At 34.8% G+C, this 22677-nt stretch overlaps 1 protein-coding gene across 1 annotated transcript; it reads right to left on the minus strand.

Annotated features, from left to right (window-relative positions):
- Positions 1-4627: 4627 nt before the first annotated feature.
- ANXA1 (annexin A1) lies at positions 4628-22677 on the minus strand. The gene is made up of 13 exons (XM_055087130.1): positions 22517-22677; positions 15766-15842; positions 15563-15671; positions 14952-15046; positions 13997-14110; positions 13237-13327; positions 11550-11629; positions 11302-11358; positions 9668-9761; positions 8708-8803; positions 7517-7575; positions 5980-6102; positions 4628-4976 (listed from the first exon to the last, which is right to left on the minus strand). The coding sequence occupies exons 2-13, from the start codon at positions 15829-15831 to the stop codon at positions 4920-4922; spliced, it is 1041 nt and encodes a 346-aa protein (XP_054943105.1). The 5' UTR covers positions 15832-15842; positions 22517-22677; the 3' UTR covers positions 4628-4919.

Raw genomic sequence — 22677 nt, forward strand, 5'->3', positions numbered from 1 at the left:
CATGAGAGATGGATAATTTTGCAGTGTTAAATATTTTCTCTTTTTTACTGTTCCTAGATTTATACAGATTGTTGAAAATATTATTACTATTTTGTTCGAGAAAATTTTCATTGACAGTATGTAGTTTCTACTCCTTCACACAGAATTTACAAGTATTCTGTGTGTGTGTGTGTTTTAACAAAATCACTGTAAGTTTACAAAAACTCATTTATCAAGCAAGGAAGGGTGACTGAAAAGTTTTTTCTGCAAATGCAAAATACTAGTACCTTCTTTGTGTGTTTGTTCATTTATTTGTATTTACAAATTTAAGTATGTATTATCTAATAGGGTCTGGGTTAGGCATTAGAGAAACTGAAGTGAATAAAACTGTCTCTACCCTTCTGAAACCTAGGGAAGACTAAGGGCAAATGAACAGGCAATTATAATGCAGTATTATGGGAGTACAGGGGAGATTTTAGGTGTCAAAAGAAGACTTTTCAGAACTAATGTCTTATCACGTAGCTGAAACTGTGTTAGAAAAGTAAATATAGGGAATGGGGAGTTTTCCTAGAGTTTAACCCTTTTAAGCACAATATTGTCAGAGGTTTAACTTACACCACAGTTTATCTGTTTATCTACACGGAAGAACTTTCTTATTAGCATTATGCTTAATTTCAATATCTTGTCATGGAACCTGAGACGATAGTTTTTTTCCTTCTTCTTTTTCTCCTGGATTTCGACAATGAACACATTTATCTTTAATATATGATATTTACATCTCTTATTTTTCCTTTAAACCTGGCCATTAAAGGGAAATATGCCATCAAAAAAGAAAATAAAATTACTTCTCATGGCGTTATTAGAATCACACACACTCAAAAAATCACTGTACTTATTTATACGCAACAGAGGACATTTTAATTTTTACTCATTAATTAAAATAACATCTTTGTCAAAAGACCTGGTGTCTGAAGCAGGTTCTCATTCATTCTCATTTCTTTCTTGGTCTTTCTTCCTATAGGTAGCTTTGGGGGTCAGAAGACCTGTGTTCAAATTTATGTTCATTCATTCACCTTGGGCAAGACATGTGACCTTGGGAACTTCCGATTCCTCCTAGGTAAAAAGCACATGACACTTTCCTCACAGGCTTGTTTGAAGACTAAATTTTAAAAAAAATTCTTAAACATCTAAGAATAGTTCATAAGAATGAGAAATTCTCAATAAATTTATTCATTCAATAATTCAACAGGATGAAGTACCACTAATCCTTCAAGTATTTTCCATTTTGTAGCTTTTCCCGATTTTGTTACTCTCTTATTTTACTAAAGTATTTCATATATGTCTGTATATAACCACTATTACTTTATACTATCATCTTTTGCATGATTCTTTCTTTCTGGATATATTATAAGCTTCAAAAGTTGAGAACTGTTTTTTTAATAGACTTTAGTTTTTAGGAGAGTTTTAGGTTTACAGCAAAATTGTGCTGAGTTGCCATATACCCTTTCTCTCCCTATCTCACAGTTTTCCCTGTTGTTAACAGATTAGCAGGTAAATTTGTTAAAATTGATGAACCAATATTGACACATTATTATCTAAAATCTATACTTAGGGTTCACTCTTTGTATGATAGAGCTCTATAGGTTTGACAAATGCATAATGCGTGTGTCCATGACAATATTATACTCAATAGTTTAATTAACCTGAAAACATCCTGTGCTTCACCTATTCGTCTCTCCCTCCTTCTCCCTAACCTTTGACAACCCCTCATCTTTTTACTATCTTCATAGTTTTGCCTTTTCCAGAACATCATATAGTTGGAATCATACAGCCAATTTTCAGATTGTCTTCTTTCATTCATCAATATGTTTAAGATTAATACATACCTTTTCCTCCATGTCTTGATAGGTCATTTCTTTTTATGGCTGAATAATATTCCACTGTGTATATGCTAGTTATCCATTAATCTTTTGAAAGACATCTTAGTTGCATCCAAATTTTGGAAAGTATGAATAAAGCTGCTATAAGCATTTGTGTGCAAGTTTTCGTGCAGACATAACTTTTCAACTCATTTGGGTAAATACCTAGCAGTGTGATTGCTAAATTGTATAAGACTATCTTTAACTTGTAAGAAACTGCCAAACTGTCTTCCAAAATGGCTGTACTATTTTGCATTCTTATGAGCAATGAATGAGATTTTTCTGTTACTCCACTTGGAATGGATTTTGGCCATTCAAATAAATGTGTAGTGGTATTTCATTATTTTAATTTTCCATTCACTAATGACGTATGATGTTGAGTGTCTTATCATATGCTTATTTACCATCTGTGTATCTTCTCTGGTGAAGTGCCTGTTGAGATCTTTTGCTCATTTTTAAATTACGCTGTTTTCTTATGTTGAGTTTTAAGAGTTCTTTTGTGTGTTTTGGATACCAGTCTTTTATCAGATATTGTTTTTCAAAGATTTTCTCCCAGTCTGTGGCTTGTTTTCTCATTTTCTTAACAGTATCTTTTACAGAGCAGAAGTTTTTAATTTTAATGAAGTCTAATCAATTTTTTCTTTCATGGATCATAGAGAGCTATATATTTTTATCTTCTAAAATGTTTTTTTGTATCTCTACTGACTACATACTCTCCTATTCAAGTATGTATCCACTTACCTATTCTAGAGTCTAAAATTTAGTCAGGAGCCTCTCAAGTAGTTTTTGATAAAATAATTAGGCTAGCACCCTTGGAAAGTATCATCATACAGATTCCTAGCTGGAAATGGCTGGCACACCAAGCTGGGAGTTTTGTGATAGTTTTAAATAAGGGACTATTTACAGAGGTGGGAGCAGGTTAAAGGAACCAACATGGAATGTTGCAGCACCCAAGGGCCAGCACCAGCAGGAATTCCAGGACCCAAGTGACAAGAAAGCAAAGTGTTGAGAGCTTGGCCAACCAAAAGATGTTATAACTGTAGAAGAACACACGCTAATAAATCTGTGTAGAATCAGGGAGGAGAGCAGAGGATATCTCCTCCTGGTCTCCCATCTTCTACCAGCTCCCCCAAAGGGCTGAATTCAGCCAGAAGTCAGAAGGTAAGAGAGCCTGCACGGTAAAGTGTTCAGAAGTCATCTTCCAGAGGAAAGCAGAAAAGAGCAGATAATGGACAGGGATGGTTAAGATAGGCAAAGAAGAATAACTAGGTTAGGTAGTTTCTTTAAAATTAATTTGGAAGAGGAAGAGTGTGGATGCAATCTTAACTGGCAGAAATATTTGTACCACCTTGACCTTGTTTAGAACAGTGATAACAAACATACCTGGATAAATCCATCCTGTGTCAATGAGCCAGCCCCAGGTTCCGTCTGATTTCCCACTCAGGTACTTCTCCATCTCAATCCAGCACACAAGGAAGGTGTCGTGTATAATAACAAAAGAACTAAAAAAATCAGTGCTGTAATAAGCAGCATATCTGCCAGCCTCAGTTTGGCTAATACGTTATGGGCCAAGTCATCATGGTTGTTCTCTGTAAGATGCGTGGGACAGGTGTCCATAGAGGAAAGTGAAGGACAGTAATTAAGGAAAATAAAGCTACAGTCAGGTGAATGAAGGTGAAAATAGTTAGAAATTCAAATACCCAACTCAATTCTTTTGGGAATGGATAAATTAAATTACCACCTATGTGGTAAGAATACTCTCAGAGGAAAATAACTAATTTTTTTTTTTTTACGAATGTGCAAAAACAATTCAATGGAAGAAAAACTACCTTTTCAACAAATGGTATGAGAGCAACTGGATAGTAAGCAAAAAAAAAAAAAAAAAAAAGAATTTTGACCAAGGTATGATCTCACACTTTACACAAAAATTAATTCAAAACAGATCACAAACTGAAATGTAAAATGGAAAACTATAAAACTTTTAGGAAAAACAGGAGAAAATCTTCAGGACCAAAGGTTAGGTAAAGAGTCTGTAGATGTGACACCAAAAGCAAAATCAATGAAAGGAAAAATTGAAAAATTGAATCTCATTAAAACTTGAAATGTCTCCTCTGAGAAAGTCTTTCTCTATTAAGAAGATAAGAATACAAGCTATAGACTGAGAAAATATTTGCAAACCACATATTTGACAAAGAACTAATATGTAGAATATATAAGGAATTCTCAAAAGTCAACAATAAAAAATAAACAATGCCAAAATACAAAATAGTGACAATATCAAATGCTAGTGAGGTTGTGGAGAAACTAGATTACTCATACATTTATGATGGGAAAGTAAAATGGTACAGCCACTCTGAAAAGCAGTTTGATAGTCTCTTAGAAAATATGCAACTACCATTTTTTTAAAAGTGAGGAATTTTTATTTCTGTTGTTATTTCATCTTTATACTGGTTCATGAAATATAGCAGAATATCCAATTGTTACAAGGCTGATGCAATAAATCCATTATTATACAAAGATACTCTCTCAATAATCTGTACCCAGATGGTAAAATGTATGAAGTTCATTTTCTAACTCTGTGAATATTTTATTTTGTTTAATATGTAAAATCTATTTCATTAGAGGATTATAATTTAGAATTCAGGCTCCTGTCCCTTGATATCAAATTAAACAACTGCATTACACACAAAAGAAAATCAGAATAGAAGAACCAATGACACACCAACTGTCCTGTAAAATCATTTTATTTTCTGTGACATAAACATCTTTCTCAAGCAATGTTGTTACTAGAACAACCTCTTTATGGGGTTTTATAGTTTGGAGTAAATATATTTTTTAAAAACTTATCTCTATTATATAGAGTTGAAATAAAAAATGATTTATAGGCTATACTTTTCAGGAAGGAGTTACTAGACTATATTCCTACTGAAGAAACTTTCCTATTTAAATCTATGATATGGAATGGAAAGATATGGTTAATAAGTCTTCTGATCAAAAAGCTTGAGATCATCAAACAAATGTTTAGTCTCCTGCACAGAGAGACACCAGGATTTTTTCATAATCTCCCTTGGTTTCATCCTGTTGATAAAAAATAAAGTATGAAACCATAATCAATAGAAGGTATTTTAAATTGTAGGATAATTATTGTATTAGACTTAACAGTTGTAGAACATACATCACAGTACATCTATTTTCTAGGATCTTGGATAAGAATATCACTTATTTAATTAAATAATATAATTCATATAGCAGATAACTGATATTTTAATTATTATATGAAAAGCAATAGCTTTCAAAATTCAGATTGCAAACTTCTCTGAATTGATCATGTTATATATTAGAGCCATTATTTTCCAAGAATGAAATACCACACAGAATTAAGTATAACACAATAAAATTTCATATCACCTCTGACTTGCTCAACCATAGTGAAAGTTATAAGCCCATGATATTCTCACTTTTTCTTGGTAGATTTTAGTTATCCAATATAAATGCCAAATTGAATTTAAACAGTCACTTATCTTTCATTAAGTTCAAAACCCCTTGACTTGTCTTTTTTTTACTTCTTAACTTGAACATGTATTTTATATATTTCACATATGACAAAATTAAGGAAAAAGTTAGAATAAAAAGGTTCAAATCCTCTGATCAGTATTCATTGATCATAAATCATTATATAAATCATTATATCTCTCTACTAAAATATTTTGATTGCTAAATGTATGTATGGGAAACTATTTCCATGACTACTGAAAAATTTGCAGAGTCTTTCACTAGTAGGTTTTACCAGTGAAAGTTCAGTTTACTTTAAATTATGTATCTTTTTTTAAAATTTTTATATTTTGGCTGTACCACATGGCATGCAGGATCTTAGTTCCCTGACCAGGGATTGAACCCGCACCCCCTTCAGTAGAAGTGTGGAGTCTTAACCACTGGACTGCCAGGGAAGTCTCTGTATCTTAATATAACAAATTAATCTTACATATGAAATTTACAGATACAATAAGTCAGCCTTTCTCTTTGAAGAAGTTGCAAAAGTATTGTCATCTGTGGGGTTAGCATTATGAAAATCACAACATACCAGGATGGCTTGGCAGAGAGAGACGCCATACAACTTCTGATAGCATGCTTTGATGTTATTCATGTCGATTTCAGAACGGGACACCATAATCCTGATCAGTGTCTTATGACGAGTTCCAATACCCTGTCCAAAACAAATGATGGTAAGTGTCCCTCATGTTCAGAGCATATTCTTAATAAGGCAGGATATGGGTTTGAACGTGAAGCTCTTTTGCTCACCTATATAGTTTCTATGGAGAAACTATTACCACATTAAAATACACACACACACTTTACACAAGTGGTAATAAAATGACACAAACCAAACTGTGATATCAGCAGCATATATAAGAGCTTTCATAACCTCCTAATTGGTCTTCTACCACCCAGTCTTTCCTCTGTCTAAACTATTCAATAATTACAAACGAAGTAAACTTTCTAAATTATAAATCTGATCTTCCCATTCATCTATTTAAAACCCTTCAATGGCCTTCTGCTGCTTTTAGGATGAAAACCAATCATTTTATCTGGGCTTACAATGCCCTGCCTAATTCTACAACTTCTTCCACCATGCACCATCACTCTAATTATGTTTACTATCCTGAAAGAGACATGATATCTCCTCCTCCTGGACCAGTCTTGCTTTATCCCTTCATCTCATCCACTTCTGCTCTCCTCTGGTTAATTCCTTTTCAAATATCAGGTCTTAGTTTAGCTGACAGCAAGCCTACCTTGATTTCCAAAGTCTGGGGCACAGGCCCCTCTTCTGCTCTTTTACAATACTAGGTCTTCATCGTTACCCATCTAATTACCTCACTAGATAACAGCAGGCATGGGGTCAGGGACTGTACTGCCTACTATTGATACCTAGTAGCACAATGCCTATCACTTCATTGGGACTCTTTCTTATTAATTGAATAGTTAGATCGCTCTCTGAAGACTTCCTTATTTTGGAGTGGCAAAGGAAAAAAAAAAGACAATTTCATAACTTGTCACAATACAAGCATGGAGGTGACATCCTATATAATAAGACGCATGCTAAACGATAAAGTTAAAGTGAAGTGGTTAAGGTATCTCAAATACATCTTAATAACACCTTCCACTTCAGTGATCTTAGAACAAAATTTTAAAATCTTAGAATGACATATAAAGCAATGGCATGGAAGACAGAATAATAAAAAAGATAAATGAAGCTTAGAAAGGGGGAGATTGTGCAATTTACAACCTTAGCAGAAGTAGGTTACTAAAATCATACATTAAAAGAGGAAGCTTATCACCCTTCCTCTGCTGACTGAAGTTTTATTTAAATCATGAGTAATCTACAAATTACATTCAAGCTCACCTTACTATCTTACCTATAAAAGAACATAACAAATCTAACAGAGAATTTTATTCTAACAAGGAAGTATACTACCTCTTGCATTGGATGGAAAAGTAATTCTTTTTAATGGAAAGATATTAAAATAAGTGTAATTTTCAAACAATATGAGGTTTTCTGTTCTTCTTTCCATACACCATAATTTTTTTTCCCTAAGCAAATCACATATGTTGAAAGCTACCTTCATGGCCTGATGAAGCTTCTCAGCAAAGAACATTGATGGGCTTGTGGCACACTTCACTGCAAGAGAGGTATATTTTAGTTGACATACTTACCACCAAAAAAAGAAAGATGCATGTGACAGAAACAAGAATACAGAGTTTTGCAAGTAAGATTCTATTCTCCATCCCTGTTCCTTACCCCTCCTACCAATATGGGATATTTGGCTTAGAAGAAGCTATTCTCTAGATGGTGACTTTGAATATTCTGTCCTCTGACAACATCACTTTTTTCCTATTATCTTAAATCTACCCAACAGCAACTTCAGTATTTCATGCTATCCTGAGTATACTCTTCATGGAAACAGGGAAGCTAGTAGGTGTTAAAGGTCATGCTGGCATGGAAGAAATAGTTTTTCGTGTTGTAATAAGAAAAAAATTTTAAATGGAACAGGACAGTCTTAAAATATAAGGCAGCTGCCAAATATTATAAAATACTAACAGATGTGTCAATTAGTATGATTCTCTACCTTGATACACAAAAGTGTGGTCTATGGACCAAAAGAATTGGCATCAACTAAGAGCTTGTTAGAAATGCAGAATCCAGGCCCCACACCAGACCTACTGAATTAGAATCTGCATTTTAACAAGATTCTCAAGGGATTCACGTGCACATTAATGTTTGAGAAGCACTGCTTTTAAACGCAGGTTTCCAAACCTTGACTGGTCATCTGAATAAAATGGGAAACCTTTAAAATCCTTTTCTTCTGAAGACCTTTTCAGAAGCCACCAGAGACCTACTGAATCAAATCCTTTGGACTTGCCCAAGATTACTCAGTTAGCAAGTGACGGACCAGAATGTGGATCTGCATTTATTTAATTCCAAATCCTATGCTCTTAATGACCATTTTGACTTTCCTTTGTGCCATGCCCAGCCTGGTGTATTGCATGGTAGTCTAAGTAGGTGCTCAGTAAGTATTGTCCACCTGACCATCTTTTTAAAAAAGGAAATAATATCTGTTATTACTAACAAGGCCATTGTATAACTTTAGCTAAATATTTATTGCCGTTATCTTACAAGTTGCCTCTATCTGAAATATAAATTACATCTGAGTTTTTGTTTTGTTTTGTTATATTTTGTTTTGTAAATTATGGGGCAGCATGGACAATGCAATTTCAAGTTAGAAAACTCTTCCCCCTCCAGGACTACATACCAATAACTGTGAAGCATTTCTCGATGTCACCTTTCAACTCCAGGTCCAGAACTTTGTTCATGTCATGCTTACTGTACTTGGAGTACTTCTGAAACACTGAATATTAAATTTAAACTAAGAGATGTACAAAACACCCTATTCTTTAGCAAACTTGAGCAAAATCAGGGCAACTGAGTCAAAGTATTCCTTAGGAGGACTGAACTTCAAAAAACACGTTTTAAAGCTAATTATTCAACTGAGCATATTTTGGATACATCATCTTCTCTGAGTAATGTAGCTTACATGGCTATTTTGGTGCTTCTGTATATTTTGGGGAAAGTTTTGCAAATGTTGACATTTATTAGAAGTGGCATGTGATTGACAGCCATAACACTACATCAGAGATAAGTGCCATAACAAATGGATCTTTCCTTATATAAAGATCTGTGTAGTAGATTTCTCTTAATTTTAACATTAGAAATCGGAGTGCTGTTATAAAAATAATAAACTTTAGGTAATCATCATGACCTTCCCTTTGCCTTGACTTCCAGAAGTCAAGAGCTAAATCTTGTGATCAAAGGCAAGAACTCTTTTTTTGGTTTTTGTTTCTGCAGCATCTAGATACTCTTTTCTTCACTTAGCCATGAGTTTTTTTGTTTTTCTTCATTGTAATTTCATTTGTTCTGTTGTATGTGTATATGTTGTCAGACCTATTCCAAATATTTTAGGGAAAGGAAATAGTAAAAATAACAAATTAATGTTCTACATGCCAAAGTCATAAAATGTGTTTCAAATACTATAAAATGGTGGTGGTACAAAGCCGGACAAATGCACAAATAGCAAGAAGGGGTCAGGAACACTGCATCCATTTGGTATCAGAGTGACAATGATTAAGATTTCTCTCTTTCCTTTCTCTTATTTGTCCTAAAACCCCCTGCATCTTCTATAAACAATCCCAGGAAACATTTGTTTTCTTCTTACCTTTGCGAAGATGGGGAAAGCTTCTGGTGGTAAGAATGGTGGTGAACACATTAATATCTGTCCCTTTTCTTCCTTCTCCTGCTTCATATAAGGCCTGTCATGAAACACAAAAATAAACACTTGAATAACTGCTGACTTGCTATCTGCACAAGAATGTTAGATCTCTTCAAAAATTTTGGAGGCAGCAGCTGCTTTGTGTCCAATACAATCAGAGCAGGCAATGCTAAGATTATAAGTTCCTTAAAGATGGGAACCCTATTTTGTCAAGTATTTTCCACGGTATCTCTCAAGGTGCTTTGCAAACCCTAGAGACTGACTATATGTTTGCAGAATAAATGTTTGTTAAATTAGATTGCTTTAAGATTGCACTCTGTATCAAGGCAACTCCAAGGGAATGTCTAATTTTTAATTTTACTTTTAATTGTTCAAAGTAGTTTTCAGCAAATGGTACTGGTAAGTCAATAATTCAACCATTACCTAGATCTTGAATTTTGATGTTAGAATTTCTGGATTCAAATTCTGACTGTGCCACTTAATAGCTCTGTAATCTTAGATAAATAGTTTGACCTTATTAAACTACAGATTTTCCTCTTTTGCAAATGAAAAAGATAATCCCTGCCTTATTGTCACAAACATGCTCTATTAACTTTGAAATGTTAATTACCATCCTCTTCCTGGGTCACACTAATCCATGTAGCTGCCGTAAATATACATCTAAGAGCCCTGATAGCCTTAAAATGGAAAGCAAATTCAGAAATATCACAAGCAAATAAGAGTAATTTCTTACTATGGGCAACTATTCAAATGCTAACTTTGGTTCTTTGGTATGATTGCACAATTTCTATTAAAATGTTCAAATTTCCAATGGGCATAAGAAGTTATTCTGGACTTTCCAAGCAAACATCTGATATACATGCATTCATTCAACAAAAGTTAATAAATGCTTATCATGTGCAGGATAATGTACGGGAAATAAGTTTCCATTCTTACTAACTCACTGTGATGAATTTGTAGAGAATACTATCCCATGAAGAAGGCATATGTAAATAATAGCTGTCTTTTTTTTTTTTTTAACAAAAATTCCAGGCCCTAAAATGACACAGTTTTTCTAATGTTGCCAATGGATTGATGTATAAATAACAAGCAACCTCGCTGAAACGATATATAACAATATGCTTGAAAGTATATAAATGTTATAATTTTTATAATTTTAATGTCATTACAATAATATTTTTACAATATAAACTTACACCTCTAAACCAATGTTCACTGTTAAAAGAATATTAGATGTGCTTATTCTTTCCACTTTACTTTCTTATACCTGGTAAAATAAAAATTCTGTTTTCTCAACAAAACAATTCTTGGGAATAACAAATCAAATTCTCATTGTGTTCCCTCATTCCTCTCCAGCTTCATGAATAGTGCTGAGAACATAAAGACCACATTTCCTCTCTTTGACCACTTGAATGCAGGAAGGTAGGCATCGTTCAGGGAATGGACATTAGGTACCGTTGTCGTTTTGGAGGATCTCAGATTTGCTTTCACGTGGAGGACCTCAAGTGGTACTCACCTCAGGTAGGACCTATTTGAAGTAGGAAAGTGGATTCTAGGAGTATTTGTGTGTACTTGCTTACCCTGGCATCCGCATCAGCCAAGTCGTCATTTATGGCAAGATCCTCACATCGTTCACCCTGAAAAATATCCCATTCTTTTGTAAGTGGTTTTCTAGCATGTAATCACATGATTTACTTAATTCCCTTAAAATCAGATGAGTAATATTCTTTGCGGGAAAAGGAATGAATTGCTCATTTCTATAGAGACGAAATCTAAGATTTTACTTTTCATAAAAGAAGAGGCATTTCCTGAACTATTTGAGTTATACCTTAGAAAGAGAAAGCAAAGCCTTCCGGTATTCTCCAGATGTGTCTGAGATGAGGTCTTTAGCCAGATCTCTCTTCAGTTCTGAGAAATAAGAAAAGTATATTTTGTATTAAACTAGTGATAAGTAATGGTGATAAGTAATGGTGATAATAATAATACCTGACATCTCTATATTGGCTCACAATTTGCAATGCCAAGGGTTCAATGACTTATGGGACACATTTCAAATATTATCATTTTTTAATAAAAATAGAGGAATCAGAGCAAGCACAAGTTTTGATGATCAAATTTATTGCCTATAAGGCAATTAAAACAATTTAGATAATACTGTGAAAAGCTATAGCCCTAAAGCTTTTGCTAACAAGAATAAATTGCATAGGTGTACATTATTAAATAACTAATTCTGAAATAAAACATACCAGAATTTAAGCAATGAGATGAATAGAACAGTTATTTAAAAAAATAAACCAGAGGAACTTGCTTGAACACAGAGTATTTATTTACTTTAAAAATGATAAGTATCTTATATGTAATATATTTTAGTTATGCACGTATATGTGTATGTATACCCGTCTACCTTAGATATAGATGTAAAACTTTTCTTTTTTAAACACCCATACTTAACTTGCAAAATAATGCCGTATTAGCAAAAAATTAACTGAATTTATAATTCACTAGAAGACAGAACAATTTAATAAGCTGTCATTGAACTATATGTTGGGAATAATTTATGGATATTTACCTTTGTAAACTATGTTTTATCAAAGAAAAAAACTAATAATAATGCCCCTCTTGATGGTTATCACTGATAAATGGATTTAAGATAAATATTGATAATGAGATATGAATTGCAGTAAATGAGGTTAAAAGCTTCCTTATTCTGGTTCCTTTATTAGATTGCTGTGAAAATAATACACAAGGGCTATTGCATTCTCTATGTTTGATATTAAAATCAAGCAGAAATATCCTCTGTGGTGCTACATGTTAAGCTGGGAAAACAAAAAAGCTGGGGACTTAGGAAACTAGAAAAGGAAAATAGTAAAGACCCAGCACTGCCCAGGATCCACTTGCAGATACTCTTTATAGTGTTGAGCATACCACTGAAATGGGATGTTTCACTGAATAGATAACATGAGCCACTGCTGGTCTTTCATCTCCATGGATCTATCTGGACGTTGAGAGTAAGTGAGTCATTTATGCTCATAATGGTAAAGTTAGTTTCCATCAGAGAATTATAAGCACCAAGCTCTGTACTTTTTCAAGGACAAATGTTTGGGGTGTTTTGTTGTTGTTGTTATCTTTTCAAAATGGAAGACAATGGGACATTTTTATGAAATAAACCTCAGAAAGATAAGAAATGTTTTTAGGAAATTCTTTAAATTCAGTGCTTTGAATTAAGTTTTCCACTGCAATAATATGTGGCCATTTGTCCCAAAGGGACATTTTTTATTAAAGTGCAAACTTGATGAGGGCTGAGACAATTGGGTCCCTTATCTGCACCCCAGCAGCTCTAATGTGTCTGGTAACAGTATGTACGTGCAGTAGACATGTGATAAACAGTGAAGAAATATGTTAATATGTAGTTTCCAAAGTCCCCATAATTAACATCCACACTCAATTTTTTTTTTGAAGTATATCAGATTTCCTTTCCGACTAAGGCACTTGGGTTGTTGGACATTAAAACTTACCTTCTGTATAGACTCTGTTAATTTCTCTGATTTCTCTGTTAGTTCTTGATGCCAAAATTTCATTCAGAGTGTCTTCATCAGTTCCAGGGCCCTGAATTGAAAAAGAAGAATAAAAGAAATGTAGAAAAATCTTCATTCAAGAATATCAGCTAGGGCTTCCCTGGTGGCGCAGTGGTTGAGAGTCCGCCTGCCGATGCAGGGGACACGGGTTCGTGACCCGGTCCAGGAGGATCCCACATGCCGCAGAGCGGCTGGGCCCGTGAGCCATGGCCGCTGAGCCTGCGCGTCCGGAGCCTGTGCTCTGCAACGGGAGAAGCCGCAACAGTGAGAGGCCCGCGTAGCCGGGGAAAAAAAAAAAAAAAAAAAAAAAAAAAGAATATCAACTAGTTTTTGTGTCCCAAAATTTGTTCGAATCTGACATTTAGTAAATTTCTCACAGTATTTAGTAAATATCCACAATATTTAATAATTACAATAAGGTCTATCTATTATAGTGCTCTAAAAACAAAATGGGTTTAAAGCAAATATTTTGGGCAAATACGTACAAAGAGAGATCTATGATATATAATAACATCATAAAGATAGTGGAAATAACATAATTGTTAACACCAACATTTATTCATTTATTTATTCATTCACTTATTCATTTTATAACCACTGATTGACAGCCCTATACTAGTTGTTGAGAATACAGTAAGAGGCATAAGTGGATTAGACATTCTCTTGAGGAAAGGAGTTTTGCTTAAATTAGATGATTTACCTTCATGGCAGCACGGAGCTCATCAGCATCAAACTGGGCTGGAGTTTTCAACAGAGCCAAAGCAACTTCCTCAAGGTGACCTGTGAGGGCTTTCTTCAGAGCTTCATCCAGGGGCTATAACAAGGAGATGTTATAACCTTCTAGTAAATGACATGCAGGGTGATACAGTAATGTGGTGTTACCTGATCTTTAGATAGTCTTACTGAGTCCTAAACCCAACCATTTTTTAGAGCTCCTTCCCTTTACATAGAAAAGTGTACCTGATATTTAATATCTTAATCTTTTAGATCTAGAGTGATGAGAATGAAATTTACTGAATTCATTGATAATTTCTTAAAGGACAGGGTTCTCAATCCTTTATACAGGGAAGAAATCACAAAGCTCAAAAGATAGGGGTTGTGTATTAACAGAAACAGTAGTAAGAATACTTTAAAAATAATGTATTAATAACTTTTCCAACCATTGGGATTTGCATTGTTCAAATAAGCACTATAATCAGACATCAAATAGTTTTCTAACTGTACTCCTTAAAAAAATTACCCATTTTTTGTATAAAAATATAAAGCTTACTTTTAAAATAGAATTATATGTATAAACTTTACATTCAGACATTAAACAGTTCAGTTTAAGTTTCAGCAGAAGACACATTTCAATCAGAACATATTTCTTATTGCCAATAGTAATCTTGATGTGTTATGTTCAAGTTAAAGGCTTGTCTCCAATACAGAACACCATCTGACATGTGCTAAGAATCAAGATGACAAAACAAGATATAAAACCAGGAAATTTGCTAGAATTGATTACATTGCAACCAAGAGGATAAATACAGTAATCTTAGTTGTAATGGAAAAACAGCGGTTAGAGACTGACAGAACTAGGCAACTGTGCTTCAAAATCTATACTTAAACATAAATATGACTGAAATTAATTATCTCAATTAACCACTCCAACCTACCTTTCCTTTTTCCTGGAGATAGGCTGCTTTGATCTGCTGACGCTGGGCATTGTTTCTCTTAGTTAGAATTTCAATGATGGTTGCTTCATCCACACCTGGAAATAAAGGGCCCCCAGACTTCTAAAATCAATTTTCTTCATCATCAATAACCGGCATAAAATGGTTCATTATCAAGATGCTTCAAAGGAAGTTCTTAACAAAACTAAGAAGGACAAATTTTACCAGACTGGGATATGGATGCGATACTGCATATCAAATGGAAGCACTTGGGATGACATTCCATTCACTTGAATGAGAAAGGAGGAAGAAATTATTCCTGGCCCTCAGTGTTGCAGTGTTTGTTTCCTAGTTCAAACCCTAAGTGTGAGCAGAGGTGTTGACTTCAGCATTGAGCCTGTTAGAAATGAGCTTTGTGAGCATATCTGTTGTAGAAGCAGATATTCTACCGATTTGACGAAAATTTCCCAAGTGCTGAGAAAGGAAATATATCTTTGTTGACAAGGAAATCTTTTTATCTTCAAAACAAAAGACTCTTTAAAGTGCACATGTCTGTTTTTTAGTAGCCATTCTGAAATTTCTAGGAGGGGACTGTTTTGGGGAGACAGAATTACCTTTAGCTGTGATTGCTTTATGCAAGGCCTCAACATCTGAGGATGGATTAAAGTGAGGATAGGGGCTTACTGATGACCCAGGACCACCTTTGGATCCTTTCACAGTTTTCTGTGGATGAGAGAGAAATAAATTACTGTCCATTCACTTACATTAGTTTCTATTTAAATATTTAACTAAGTTATTTTATTGTCACTTGACTTACAACGTATTCCTGCTCTTCATTGTCAATAAACCAGGCCTGCTTGAGGAATTCAGTTACCATTGCCATTTTTTAAGGATCTGAAAAGAAAACAGGTCGATGTGTTTACAAACCACAAACCCACCACACATAACACACCACTCCACCCCCTTACATACACAAGACATAGAGCAGCCTTGCCTTTACTTTCCAGGATTACTCTTAGGAGTATCATAAAATGCTAGATTTAGGGTTTTTTAAAAGAGAGTCTACTATCCTTCAACAGAAACCCATAGCCTCAGAAACGTAGCTCTTTCTCAGCATATTCAGTCCTCACCTTAGGGATCAGATGACTTCTCTAAGTAAGCATATAGGCTCAAGAGAGGAGCTGGCATTTCACTTCACTGCTCTAAATTTACAGACCACCCCCGTATGCCAAGCACTGAGGGCGCAAAAACATTGAAACATCCCTTGGCTCAAAGAACTTGAAGCCAGTGTGTGCTCTCCCTAAGAAAATTCAAAAGCTAAGAACAATTCTTAGAGGAAGTTCTTGGTGACCTGAGTCTCCCTTGAGAATAGTTGAGATTAGCAGAAAAGTTAAAGAGAACAAAACAGAGAAACTTGTCATATTTGGGAAGTTGAAAGAAGTTTACTAGAGCAAGAAATGTTAACAGAAGCCCAAATTTTAAAGTTTAAATATATTTCCAAAGGTTTGGCTAAACATTAATGGATTTTTTTAAAAAGAAAGTTATATTTCAGAAAGGTCATCCTGTATCATAAATGGCTAGGAGATGAGCAAGAGGGAAGATTAGAGACCATTTAGTAAGTTGTGGGAGAATCTACGTAGGATTAATGAGGACTTGAACAAAAGTAATGGGTAGAGGGCTTCCCTGGTGGCGCAGTGGTTGGGAGTCCGCCTGCCGACGCAGGGGACACGGGTTCGTGCCCCGGTCCGGGAAAATCCCACATGCCGCGGGGCGGCTGGGCCCGTGAGCCATGGCCGCTGAGCCTGCGCGTCCGGAGCCTGTGCTCCGCAATGGGAGAGGCCACGTCAGCGAGAGGCCCGCATACCGCAAAAAAAAAAAAAAAAAAGTAATGGGTAGAGAAAGAGCATAATACTGGCATTTATAAGGTAAAATAATCTATGACTAATCTGCGGGAGTGGATTCAGACTCAAAACTCTATAGAAAGATATTCAGGTGATATTTCTCCCCGAAATAATTGTTTTCTTTTCCATTCCGTGGTATAAAATTATTTCAGTGCCTGGAGTAATCACTACATTCACATTTCTTCCTATTTGAGCTGTCTAACTACTAGTCCTACATGTGTTTTTTTACCCAACATAAAAAACCCAGAAAAGGATTATTTCATAGCAGGTGCCTTGCTCTAACAGGATTCATTAGAGTGAAATTGCACCATGCATGCCCTCTTTTGGAAAACTCTATCTTAAAGAAAATTGCCTGACTTGCTGTCGTGGTTCAGCAATATTTTTACTTAATAAAACATGTATATTTTTAAAACCTGAAGTATGTTAAAAATTAATGCATTCTCTGAGTTATCTACAAAAGAAGCCATCAATGATCCTTTTTGTCTAGGGATTTTTTTTTTTAGGAGCTCAAGCTCCAGGTCTACACTGATCTATCTCTCCATACCCTTTTGTTTATTTCTCTGGAGACAGCTATCATGAGTACATCTGAAGGAGGTTGGAAGGATAATCTTAGCAGTTTTAAATTCTTGCTATGAAGCTAAATGACTCATGAGGAGTAAAACCCATAACCTGATTCCTTAATGGCATGTTCAGACAAAGTATTTCAGTCCACACCTGCTGAAAAATGGCTGTAGTTGCAAATAATGAGATTAAATACATGAGAGAAATAATATCCAAAGCAGAAACTATCTCCACTTAATTATCATGGGGATTGTTCAAATTACTGTTGTGTCATCTGTAAGAAGAACCAATATATTGTGCACTCACTTAATCTCTTCCCCACAAGCAACTGATAAATTTAAAGTTATTTCCTGAGGTAAAGTCATGGTGTACAATTTTGCACAAGGCTTTAGTTCCTATTATACTATAATCTGGTGCAATTGCTGTTGGCACATGGAGTGTCATTTTCCTTTTGCTTAACTGGCATATCCAAAACTTCTTGCAATTTCTGGCAAGGTTTCAGGTATTTAAAATGTCCATTTTTATCATTGCATCCATGCCCTTTATGAAGTAGAATCCTCAAAATGAGTGATATGATCAGTCACTTAGCAAAGTACTTTTCCCTCAATTATAGAAATATGTGTTCCAATATTTCCACTCTTTTCAATTAGAAAAGAAAAACTTCAAAAGAGATCAAAGAAGAGATTAAGGATCTTGTCAAAGGTAATTTAAAAAATGAGCCTCACAACTTCAAAATAAATTTTATGGAAACTTTACTTCACAATTTTTTCACTTAAAAATGCTTACATAATGCATCAATTTCTGAAAAAACAAAACTTGAGAAAGCCTAGAAAATGATATTGCTCTATTAATTACTTAATACAAAATAACAAAAATAAAGGGGTTGAATAATTTGTTTGACACAAGAGTATCCATAGAGGAGACAGCTTTGTGGCATATCCTCTGTGTTCCTCGATTTTAGTCTGAAGCCATTTGGATGGCCTGAGGGTATGATCTGGAATATGGTCAAGCAACCTGAATAGAGCCTACTCAGGAAAGCAATTAGAGGAAAATGGAATCTCAATTCAGCCAGATAAGATCCACTAACTCTCAGCAAAGCTTTAAGACATAAGGATTGTGGCAGGATGTACAAACCCTCAAGGAAATAGTTTTGATCATGTACTGCTAGTTAAGTGCTCAAACGCAGCTACATGTTTTAACAGAACCTTGAATAGTTGCAACACACCTTACAAATACCACAGCAAAACTATTTTGCTCAGATTGTATTGCTAAACCATTCTGTGTGTGCAATACCTAACCTCTGTATGAAAACCAGCATTTTGTACTTGATTAAACCCATTCAGTAATTTGAAGGTAAGATTTCTTAACTATAAATAAATCACAAACATGCAAACATGTTTTATAGATTGCCACATGCTGTACAAATATTTGTCATATATTTTTACTATTCAGAGAATGATCTAGTCTATGAAGTAGAATTGTACAGTAAAAAAAAAAATTTAATAACCCTCTGAGTTCACAACAGGTTTTATTTTTTTCCATCTTTCTTTTAAGTTGCAATGTTTAGAACATGTACTAGGTACTTAAGAGCTTATTTTATTAATTTTCCTTGGCTCAATATATATTTAATCTGGCTACCAATGAGCTCTGAAACCAAGTTTATCTCAGTCCTTAACATCATCTAATTTGAAGATGAAATTGACCATTTATACATAGGCTGACCTATATGGAAATTAATAATATTCCAGAGTTCTTCTAATTAATCATCTGTGAACATGCACTGCCTACCAATCTCATTTATCTATGAAAAAATGTGTAACTTTTTAGGGATTAACATTTTTTTGTATGTGTCATAGAGAGCTCTCTTCCTCTCATTCAGCAATAAATTAAAGAAGGTAAATATGCATAAAAAGATGCTAGACAGAGAGGGAGCTATGCTTACTAAATGTAAGGTATTCCAGAAATGGTACATTAGCAGTTGTACCAACTGGACAGTTTGAGAAAACTAAGGCTTATTGTATGAAAGTTAATTTCCTCATTTTTTTAAACTGCACTATGGCTGAAGTATCTAGAGACATAGGGACATCATATCTGCAGTGTTCTTTCAAATGATACAGAAAAAAATAAGTATATAGAGAGGGGGGAGGGGGAAGAATTAATGATAAAGCAAATGTGGTGAAAGGTTAACACTTGGGGAACCTGGGTAATAAGTATATGGTGATTCTGTGCAGTATTCCTGCAACTCTTCTGAAGGTCTGAAATTATTACAGAAGAACAGTTTTGAATAACTTTAAAAACCACAATTTCTATCTCTGTCAGCTTCATGAAAGGCTACTTCCAGAATTTCTGACAGAGGAAACTGAGTTTTGTGGTCTATCATGCCCTTCCTCGAGACAAGTGAGAAAGATCAGAGTTCTGCAAAGACAGCAGCAGAAATTTGATCCTTGCAGAGGACAACATCATTATTCCCATTTTCTACCTGGGTAAACAAAGAGTAATTTCTTCTGGCAGTTTTCTAGATACCAGTGGCAAGCCATCAAGGCATACATAAATCCATGCCTTCTGATTCCAAAATATTGTATACGCTTTTAAACTAGTGACCAAAATATTGTATATGCTTTTAAACTAGTGACCAAAAAGATGATGACAAGATCAATGTTATTTTTAATAGCTTACACTTAAGAATCAAATTCATTCACAGTTAACCCATGGAGACTGTGGCAGGTTTCACCCCGGCCTGAAGGAGTTTATTTTTCAATGCTTTGGCCTGTGCATAGTTTTTTCCCTCGAATATATATTTCACAAGTCTTTCCCACACCTACTCGTTTGAGAAAACGCAATTAGTCTGTACAACGGCATGACTTATGAAGAGCCACTTTATGAAAGGTAGTCTCATGAATGTTTTGCTTCTAGACTTTTGAGTAGGGTGTTCCCTTTGCCTGGAATGCTGTTTCATCCTCCATGTCCAATTCCCTTTGCCTAAATGATGCTTCTTGTGAGGACTCAGCCTACACCTCATGACATCCTCCAAGAGGCCTTCCTTGGTCCAGCACTGAGGTGAGTGACCGACCTTCTGTGTGCTCCCAAAGCATCCTGCCTTTACTCCTACACTTGTCCCTATTGTTCTGCATTATCACTTTCTATTTACTTATCTATATTTATAGCAGCATTCCATGGGGGCAGTGATAACCTACCATTAATTATGAACCTCTAATCCCTGGCAGAATGCTTTGTACTTAGTATGCTAATAAGCATTATTGAATGAACAAATATTGTATCAGTGCTAATTATTTAGGAAAAAATATCTATACTAATTTAACAAATATTTTCTATCCATAACTATAGGATGTAAAAATAAGAATTGAGGAGTTCTGAGCCCTAATTTGACTCTCTTTAGCTGGCTGTTTGCCCTCAAGAAAACATTTAACTTCTCGGCAGTGGGGGAGAGGGTCTCCATTTATAAAAATAAGAGTGTTGAAATACACAGTAGCTAAGATTCATTGTAGCTCTGAAGTGCCAGTCTTAAATTTCACCTCAAGCAGATGGAGGTGGAGAAAATTAGCATAATGAATGAAGGTATTATATAAATTGTATCTGTTCTGATCTTTCTGATAAAAATCTCTCCCATTTTAAGGAAAGAGGAAATCATTTACTGAAAAAACGGCTTTTGGTTTATCACTGAAAAATAATAGGTCCATGGCATTAAATAGGTCATCAATTAATGGGTCTAGAGAGGATTAAGAACCAGCTCAGCAAGCTAACATCAGTAGAAACCAATCTTTGGAGACCATTTGACTGAAAAAGTATTTAATAACCATGAAACTCTAGCTGGTTTCTTAATAATATTATTATTAACAGTTTTGTCAACATCCATCAAATGTCAGATATCTGCCAGATGTGGTTGAGCCTGGGGCTACAGGGTGGTTAACATAACTTCTGGGGAAGAGGTCATTTGGAAATTATGAAACCAGCATTTTACCACATTTGAATCGTTTTGCAATGTGCCTACCGAAATACATTCCTGCAAGCAGGGGAGAATATTACTTTTTCAAGGTCCATACATAATTTTAGACACAAACAAGGCAAGAAAAAGCACACCTTTTTTGATTAACTAGCACTAAAAATCATATGTTACGTCATTTAACTTAACATTCGGAATGAGCTAAGAAAAAATTCTTGAAGGAACATTTGTAATAAACAATAGCCAAATATATGGTTAGGATTCAAAATCTCTCACTTTTGCACATATATCCAACACCAGTAAAAACTCTACTTTAGATACGCTTTTTGCTTTTCTAAGGCGTTTTATGGCCATTAGCTCATTCAGCAATCAAGATCCTACTAAGTGGAATATTTTTAGAGGGCTGTACAGGCATTCCCAAGAGATAACTTATCTGAAACCACCCAGGAAATACTTCCCTTCCCCTTAGGTTTTCAAATCAGCACTTGAAAAGCCTGTCTATGACACAGAGACTGCAGGAAAAAGAATGTGGCCACACCCTCTCCAAATGAAATGATTAATAAGTGGATCCTCTTATTTACACTGCATGAGTGAACATAACCGTTAATTTCAAAATGTTAATTACAAAAGGCATAATTGCCACTATGACGGCTGAATCTATTTTGTTTTGTTTTTGTTTTACAAAAGAAAAAATAAATTATTTAAGTCCTGCTATTTTGAGATAGATCCCTGAAACCTATGTCTGGGTTCTTCTGGCCTGGCTCCCCACATACACCACCATCCATCATGATTTCCATGTAAAGCATACACAGCTCTTGGAGACTCATAACTTGTAGGAAAAAACACATTCTTTCCTTCTTTTCCATGGTAACTCACCAACAGTACAATAAGCCAGAATTAAGCAAAGTTTCCTTGTTTTTAAAATTGTATTTCGTTTTTTAAAAATTGTATTTCTTAACTAAGTAAACATAAAACATTACAATTTGTGATTCCTAAAATATATATAGCCAGTGTAATTTTACAGAAAGATTTATCAAAGGTGTAAGTGCAGCTAGCCATAAATTACACAGAAGTAACATTAAACACTGTAATGGGAAAAGTTTTCAAAACAGCCAAAACTACCTAAAAGTAAAACCAAGACTTACCTTTTTTTTCGCCTCCGTCCAAAGACCTAATGAGAGATTCTTTTCTGAACGGCTCACGCTGGAAGTGGAACCTTGGGCTTCTGATTTTATAGAATTTGAAAGGAGGCCACACCTAGCAACCAGAAGTTAGTAACGGGCTGCCTTTTGTTTGAAATACTGGG

Source organism: Physeter macrocephalus, chromosome 9 (genome assembly GCF_002837175.3).
Source record: "Physeter macrocephalus isolate SW-GA chromosome 9, ASM283717v5, whole genome shotgun sequence".
In the NCBI taxonomy this organism is placed as follows: Eukaryota; Metazoa; Chordata; class Mammalia; order Artiodactyla; family Physeteridae; genus Physeter; species Physeter macrocephalus.